General features: G+C 42.3%; 1 protein-coding gene across 1 annotated transcript; it reads right to left on the bottom strand.

The window, feature by feature from the left end:
• Positions 1–780: 780 nt before the first annotated feature.
• On the bottom strand, positions 781–8,163 carry LOC135058286 (trypsin-like). The gene is made up of 6 exons (XM_063963808.1): positions 8,060–8,163; positions 4,604–4,709; positions 4,314–4,467; positions 1,742–1,995; positions 1,233–1,369; positions 781–1,070 (listed from the first exon to the last, which is right to left on the bottom strand). The coding sequence occupies exons 2-6, from the start codon at positions 4,641–4,643 to the stop codon at positions 921–923; spliced, it is 735 nt and encodes a 244-aa protein (XP_063819878.1). The 5' UTR covers positions 4,644–4,709; positions 8,060–8,163; the 3' UTR covers positions 781–920.
• Between the last annotated feature and the right edge of the window lie 448 nt (positions 8,164–8,611).

Genomic DNA, 8,611 nt, shown 5'->3' with positions numbered 1-8,611 from the left:
GAAACAATAACATTTCTATCAAAAGAGTGCCCCAACAAACAGTCTTCTTTCTTTCTTCTTTGGTTTGTAGAAGATACAATAGTAGTTGATCTGGCCCCAAAGTATGAATCCTTTGTTGAACCATGGACCTGATACATGTTTGTAAGTAAAGCAAAAAAGCAACTGGGCAAAACCATGCTGCACTGCAGGGGGGGGGGGGGGGGGGGGGGGGGGGGCAGATGTAACATGTGCAGAGAGAGTTAGATGTGGGAGGGGTGTGTTCAAACTGAAATCTAACTTGCAATGTAAAAATAAAGCTAACATGTGTGGGCTACATACAAAAGCAAAAATCGGCCACTTTACCGCTTATAGCCAGTTAGAGGTAGGCTGCAGGAGGGGTAGGTTAGGGTTAGGCTTAGGGAGGATTGAGTTAGGGTTATGGATAGGGATAGAGGTAGGATAAAATTTCTTACCAGGATGTGCCAGCATCCCAACTCCCGGGAATACATTCCAAATTAATATTGTATTTAAGACTTCCAGAGAGACTGTTAACCCTGTAATATCACACTATGTACTAAACACCTCTTCTGAATACGCTATTAACCGATGACCATTCTACAAAGACATATATCTGTCTCCGAGTGCTGAGATACAACCATTGTCGTGTTCGGCTCAATAGCCACTCTATGGCAATATGTACAAAGCTATCATAACTCAAACTGTCACCAAGAAATATGTTTATTCAGAACATACATTACAAAGGTATCTTTCAAGTGATGACTTGATGATAAACATGGGATGAAATGATCTGTATAAATATAATACAGTATATAGATGTTTAGTTGGATGCCATGGTGCTGGAGATCCAGGAGTTAGTTGCTGGCCATGGTGCTGGAGATCCAGGAGTTAGTTGCTGGCCATGGTTCTGGAGATCCAGGAGTTTAGTTGCTGGCCATAGTGCTGGAGATCCAGGAGTTGTAGTTGCAGACCTTGGTGTAGACACCGGGATAGTTCCTCTGGGCACAGCCATATCCCCAGGAGACAACACCCTGGAGCTGTCCGTTACAGACCACGGGTCCGCCAGAGTCACCCTGAGCAGAGGGGAGAGATTGTTAGATGGTCATACCACATCAGTATGGTTGCTGGACAGTTACTATGCTGTCTACTGTGCGATCGTACAGCTCGTATACATCACATACATATTATAGTGATACCATGGTCTCAGTACTATAGTGATAAAGCAGTGACATTACCTGGCAGGAATCCTTGCCACCTTCCAGGTAACCAACACAGATCATGTTATTGGTGATCTCTCCTGGGTAGGAGCTGCTGCACTGAGCGGAGGTCAGGATGGGGGCGTTCAGGCACTGGAGGAGGTTTGGCATGTTGGCTGCAGAAATAAACATTACATTTAAGTTATATTCTCCCATTTTATACTATATATTGCTGTAATATGGCATTATCCATCCAGCGTTGTGTTTATGAGGAATTATATTATTCATGTTTATGAGAAATTATATTATGTCGGGAATGCCTCTGTATAGAGTATATTTGTGTGTATTGTTGCAGTCTATCAAATAAGCATTTCTATTTGTATTCAGATAATTTCCTTTTTCAAAGGGAAAAAACAACAATATTATTCACTAAGGATTCCCATGTATAATAACTTACTAACATTGCACTTAACTAATGGAATCCAGCAGTGTCTCTCCACCAAGGTCCAGTGCATGTAACGGACTTTAGTTAGTGATCTGTAACTTACTGCCGCTGCTGAGTGTGTTTCCCCAGCCGGCGATCAGACAGCTGGTGCCGGCGCCTGCACATCCAGAGGGGAGAGACGCAGTCTTGACGTAGGAGTTGAGGGAAGCGGGGGAGGCCAGCTTGATCAACCAGATGTCGTTGTCCATGGTTCTGGAGTTGTAGCTGCCATGTCTGATGACCTTGGCGGAGTTGATGAACTGCTCGGTACCCTCACTTGTAGCGATGTTATGCTCTCCCAGTCTGACCTGGACGCTCCTGGATACACAGAAATACAGGACAATGAGCAATGGTTACAAAACCTTACGATGGCATAAACACCACAATTGCTGCAGACAACCTGGCAGGCTGTTGAGGTGATGAATGACAGCCTGAAAGATGTATGTAGGTGATCTCCAGTTGGCTGATGGATTGAGGGGTGGATAGGAAAGGATTGGTAATTACACCAAATTTTAAGGACCATGTTTTAGAACTTTTCAGGCTGTGAATAATTATTGTTGACGTCCATACACTGAATGATAATCAAACTATTGTTTCATTGGCTGATTTATTTATTTATTACCAGTTAATTATATAGCGCACACATATTCCGCAGCACTTTACAGATATTATTTGGCCAATCTCATCAGTCCCTGCCCCAGTGGAGCTTACAATCTATTTTCATTACCACGTGTACACGCACACACATTCATGCTAGGGTTTATTTTGTTGGGATCCAATTAACATACCAGTATATTTTTGGATTGTGGGAGGAAACCAAAGTACCTGGAGGAAACCCACACAAGTATGGGGAGAATATACAAACTCCACACAGTGCCATGATGGGAATCGAACCCATGACCTCAGTGCTGTGAGGCATTAATGATAACCATTACACCATCTGTACTGCCCCGGCTGATCTGAATGAATATAATACAGGGTATGGCCAGCTTTAATGATGCTAAACACAATCAACAGACCCCCTTCCAAGAGAGCAGCCAACCAAGCAATCAGCAAGCCAGTCAATTATCTAACCACTCAACCAACCAACCAACCAACCAACCAACCAGTAAACCATGAATACTTTGTGTCTGCTAAATGATTGTACTTAAGCCTTGTAGCAGTTACAAACATGGCCCCAGGGTTTAGCGGCCTGTCTTGTTAGCCACAATGCCATCCGACCTGCAGCAATGTTTACTAACATTGCAAAATAAGACGTATAAGAATAAACATCCAATGATTGACATGGAATTATACAGAAACAAACAGAAAACCTGCACACTTTGCCCAACTTAGTCTAGTCATACAGTAGGCTGAACAATTTTCTTTCAATGTCAATGAAATGACTGATCTGAACAATTATAACTCATTGTATGGAAATGAAAGATAATCGTTTACAGTCTGAAAATGCCTCTAAAACTGCCTGGATTGTTTGATTGGGTTAATTAACCGGTCTGGTCATCCTGACCATCAGAGTCGTAACTGGACTTTTTGGTGCCCTGTGCCAAAGAGAGAATTTTTCCAATAGGGACATAAGGCGCATGCCTCGTGGGGAAGGGGCATGACAAGATTGATCCCAGAGAAAGCCCATGCTATGAGAGCTCCTTGTTATTCAGTTACAATACCCTTTATTAAATAACACATTTCAATATACAGCCATACCCAGGATTCAAACCTATAACCTTTTGAATTCTAATCAAACACCCTACTCATTGAGCTATTTGATCCTACATAAAAACTATGAACATTATATGAAGCAACTAGTACTTTGTAAAAAAAATAATAAGCATTGTAATTGAGCAGATCTTTGTAGTGTGCAGTCACACATCCAATCCCTTGCAGCCACACACTACATAGATCTGCTCAGCTGTAATGCTGATTATTTTTCCACAAAAGTACAAGGTAATCTTCAAATAGTTAGAATTCTCTAGCTTAGATTTATCTAATTTTCTATGCAAGGGCAGATAGCTCAAAGAATAGATTGTCTGACTGCAATGCCACAGTCAATGGGTTCGAATCCTGTGTATGTTAGCATATTGAAATGTAGTAAAGGACAGTGTGACTGAATAACAAAGAAATCTCAAGTTGAGTTCATGAATGTTGTATAGGTATTAGTGACAGAAGAGGTGGGGGTAGGAAACAGGGGCGGTCAGGAGATGCTGGGCCTCAAAAAGAGGGGAAGCTGCAAGTGAAAGTAATTAAAACAGATAATTGACAAGTGCCTCCAACAGCGCCCCCTACCCTGCAGTGCTATGTGCGCTGCCCCCTCCGCACACACACCTAGTTATGGCCCTGCTGACCATTATTCAGCCGACTCCTTGAAAGGAGATCACTAAATTTGGACCATTGCTCCATCCCTCATCTATGGCTAGCTTTAGTAATGTGTTTCCCAATCAACTACACAACCAACCAACCAACCAACCAACCAACCAACCAACCATCCATCCAACCAACCAACCAACCAACCAACCATCCAACCAACCAACCAACCAACCAACTAACCATCCAAACAACCATTCAAACAAACAACCAACCAACCAACCAACCAACCAACCAGTAAGCCATGAACACTGTGTGTACTAAATGGTTGTACTTACGCCTTGTAGCAATGAGCAGCAGAGACCACCCACAGGCTGGTAATCAGGGTACCACCACAGAAGTGGTATCCAGAATTCAGGGACACAACATAGGGAACGGAGTTCTTGGTGCAGGTGAAACCTCCGACGATCTTATCGTCATCCTCAAATGCAGCTGTAAGAGATGACATACTGACTAGCACAGCTGCACCACTAAAAATATAACACACATATCTTAAGACATGACTGGTTAGATTTGTATACTGATATCTGAGCATTCACAAGATTCCCTTGTAAACCCATATACTCACCAGCTGCTCCAAGGAGCACACAGATCAGAAGGAACTTCATGGCAGTGATAGATCCCAGGGACTGGCTTGCTGGACATAGACTATGCTTTTTATATGTTTTCTCCACCTGTACATTGCACAATTGAAAATATTTCTGTTAATGTGTATACAATATGTTTAGCTATTAATGGTACGTTACTTTATCAGTGACCTTGAATGCAAAATCCTGAAAATTTCCAAATGTTTTCCGAATCTGAATCTTCCTGTCTTACATTAAGTCCTGTATTTGGTTCCTAGACCATATGGAAAAAGTGTACATGACAAAGACAACACATTTAACCAGATTTGGACCCCGTTGTTATTCCAAGAACAATAATTCCCAGAAAAAAATAAAGTGTTGTTTTTCAGGTCTCCCCAACCCATAATCTAGCTGCTAAATCACAAGCTGGATGATGTAAAACAGGCTAAACATAGACACCATTAATAAATTATACCTTGAAAGTTACAAATCTGCACTTTTCTATGGAAGAATTATTATGCAAAACACAAGTATGGAGCTTATGTAGAGCTGGCCGTAAATTAATTTTGCAGAATTTCTTTTCACAGCAAAATGCATGATTTCATACTATGCATGCACACAGATGAGACATATCAACTTGTTGTGCCTCTCTGCACTTATGAAAGGTGAAGCAGATATATTGGCAAGCTGCTCAATCAGATTGTGATGTCACTCAGGTGCTAAAAGGAAGGGGTAATTCTGTCTAAGAAAAAACATTTTGTTATCCCTAATGCACAATGAGTGAAAAATAATACTACATAATAATCAGAAAATACAGAGATCTTAGTTGCGTATATCTGCAGATATAGGGTTAAGCCCCCAGGCCAATTGGCAAGGCGTCTCCGTCACTGGGGGTCCCTAATACTAGGTGTGGGTCTAGGTACTAGGTAAGGTGAAGCAGGCAAGGTGTCAGCCGGCATAATTGGCAAATTACAGTTAGGGTATGAATATACCTTACTGTCATGCTCCAAGGTTCTAAACCCTGATATTTACTTCTGCAATGTCTCTCCCAGCTCTCCACAATATCCCCCGCTGTCCGCCGCTCTCCTTTTGCCCCCTGGCCGAGCATTGGTGCTGCCATATTGGATCTAGTCACATGATTGTGGGTCATCCAATGAGTGGCTATCTTTTGTTGAGCTGATCCCAGTGGCCAGTCAGATATTTGTACACCCTATTTAAACCCTTCCTGGAGAGCTGGTTAGTTGGCCAGTAAAAATTTGCTATTCTAGACACCTTCCCAGTCCAGCAATACCCTGAAAATGTATGTAGAGTTCCTGCTAAACATTAATGATTACAGTCCGGTTACCCTGCTATGCATTACTGGTTCCAGACCATTGTATTTTCATTGACCTTTTCGTTGTCGATTTTGTTAATGACAAATAAAGTATATTATTTACCCTGTCACACATTACTGGTTCCAGCCCGGATACGTTGCTATAAATTACCGGTCCCTGCCCAGGTTCCTGATCCTCATTACCAGTTCCAGCCTGTTTGCTCCAATATGCATTACCGGTCACAGACCAGTTCCTGATATGCAATACTGGTCCCAGCGCAGTTATCTGAATACTAGATCCTATCTAGCTGTTTTCTCAATTTTTCCACCTCACAGCATTCCTATCTAGTGCCTAGTACACTCCTCAGGACTAACTACATGTGAAGAAACATAATAAAGCCTTCCAGCTTTCTAAATGTAGCCTCCAATCCAGTTTCAGTCCAGGAAGAGAAAAATGCCCAGTTCTGACACTTACGTCTTATGTAGAAGAAAGGCAGCAACATTTCCCTAACCCCTCCACAAGCATGGGAAAAGTAGTGAGCATATACAAAATATACAGTACCAAGATCATATAAGTGAGTTCTCAAAAAAGGTGCTGAGGCAATACTATGAAAATTTCTATCCCTGCTAAAGTAGCATGGAATGGTATGGAGACTGCTACTAATCTCCTTAAGTGTTTGTTTCCCTTTATTGTAGAGATGAGAAGACTAGGTTCTCTGATATCCAAGCCCATCCGAACTTCTGGAATCCAAGGGAATCCAAGTGCTAGCTCTGGTTTTCCCACCTTGCTTTGATTCCAATTCGAGGCAAAACATCATCATGTAGACCTGGATCTTGCAGTTTTGGATTCGATAGCACCAATTCATAGCAGACCGTAGAGAGAGCAGTGTGCTCTGATGGTCTGTGGATGGTCTCCATGTGTCCACCCACTCAAGTGACTGAGCTGACCTATCTGTGTCCATTGTGTCCATCCTCCAGTCGCTGAGCTGACCTATCTGTGTCCACTTTGTCCATCCACTCCAGTGGCTGATCTGGTGCATGCTATACCACACTTACTTTGTTCACAACTTCACATAAATATAAGCACCAAGTCCACAGTGAGTTGTCAGTCCTTTTCCAAAAGAATTTTACTTCACATAAATATAAGCGCTGTGACTCTGCAGTGAGTTGTCATCTGTGAAAAAAGTAAAAAAAAAATGTTCTTTTGTTTGTACTACTTGTGTGTGTTGATTGATAAGAATAACGATAAGTCGAGAGAAGAGCAGAAGCAGCAACCAAATACTAGAACTACAGATGCTGCCAGTCATGATAGCACAACAACTACTAAAGGTGGTCCAGGGGGCAGAAAGTTCAGGAAAGGGACCTGAGATTGAAATCTATCACTATTTTTAAAAAAAGGGTAGTGGTGTCACTTTAAAGAGCGAAAAATCAAAGACCAAAAATAGAAAACTAATGCTCAAACTGTGTGTTCAGAAATCCCTGAAGAGTGTCTAGGGCAGGAATGGCCAACCAGCCAGTGATAAAGAGCCAAGAAAATTCCATGTGAGCACTGAAGGCGCATGTGCAAAAATGGGAGGTGGCCTTGTGCCCTCTAGGCCATGCTCCTGGTATAAAATACATTGATAAAGCCAGATCTAACATAAAATACATTGAAAGGACTAGATACACATAAAATACATTTTAAAAGCCACATCCACATAAAATACACTGAAAAGCCAGATCCACATAATGCACTTCAGTTTCCCTATGCCTCTGTAGCAGCCCCTCATGTGTCATTCCAACCCCTTAGTACACACAGCATTCCCCATATTACCTCCAGTACACACAGCGTCCCCCATATTACCCCTCAGTACACACAGCATTCCCCATACTACCTTCAGTACACACAGCGTCCCCCATATTACCCCTCAGTACACACAGCATTCCCATATAGCCCCTCAGTAAAAGCAGCATCCCCCATATTTCCACTCAGTACATGCAGCGAACCCATATTGTCCCTCAGTACACAAAGTATCCCCCATATTACCCCTCAGTACACAGAGTGTCCCCATATTACCCCTCAATACACATAGTGTCCCCCATAGTACCACACAGAGTACCCTATATTACCCACTGTACACGCAGCTCCCCCCTCCCTTCATGGTACCTGTAGAATTAGCAGGAAGCCAGGGCCTGGTACAATGTGGTGAGCAGAGGTGGCACAGCCCAACAATAACTGAGGACTTGGAGCAGGAAGAGAATTATCCCAGAGCCGGATTAAGCCTTAGGGGTGCCTGGGGCACTTAAGACAGGGGGGCCCCGGTGGAAGGTGGGGGATGTTTTATAGATTGTGCATACCTCCCAACATGTCCCATTCCTAGAGGGACAAAATTCTCTCTACCTGGACTTCCCACTTAATATATGATTGGCGTCACCTGTGTTGAACTATTTAATTGGTAAGACAGGTATTCAACAAAGATGATTGCAATCATAAATTAAGAAGGAAGTCCAGGTAGAGAGCATTTTGTCCCTCTTGGAATGGGTCATAGTGGAAGATATAGATTGTGTATATTACATTTAAATCAATGGTGTATATTAGTTTTATCTAATAGTTTAATAATGCCTGGGTACTGTGTATAGCTCCACCTAATTAAAAGACAACTATTTTATAAACGCTTCTTGTAGTGGATCAAAGACAACTTAACCTTAAAATACACAT

The sequence above is a fragment of the Pseudophryne corroboree genome, chromosome 3 (assembly GCF_028390025.1).
Source record: "Pseudophryne corroboree isolate aPseCor3 chromosome 3, aPseCor3.hap2, whole genome shotgun sequence".
Taxonomy (NCBI): Eukaryota; Metazoa; Chordata; class Amphibia; order Anura; family Myobatrachidae; genus Pseudophryne; species Pseudophryne corroboree.
The sequence above is the reverse complement of the archived record's forward strand: the minus strand, read 5'-3'. Positions and strand labels throughout refer to the sequence as shown.

Coding starts and splice junctions, on each gene's coding strand:
- LOC135058286 (XM_063963808.1), bottom strand. CDS start 4,643: ATGAAGTTCCTTCTGATCTGTGTGCTCCTTGGAGCAGCTG. Junction 1,370..1,741: donor AAACACACTCAGCAGCGGCA/GTAAGTTACAGA, acceptor TTATTTCTGCAG/CCAACATGCCAAACCTCCTC. Junction 1,071..1,232: donor GTGGCAAGGATTCCTGCCAG/GTAATGTCACTG, acceptor CCCTCTGCTCAG/GGTGACTCTGGCGGACCCGT.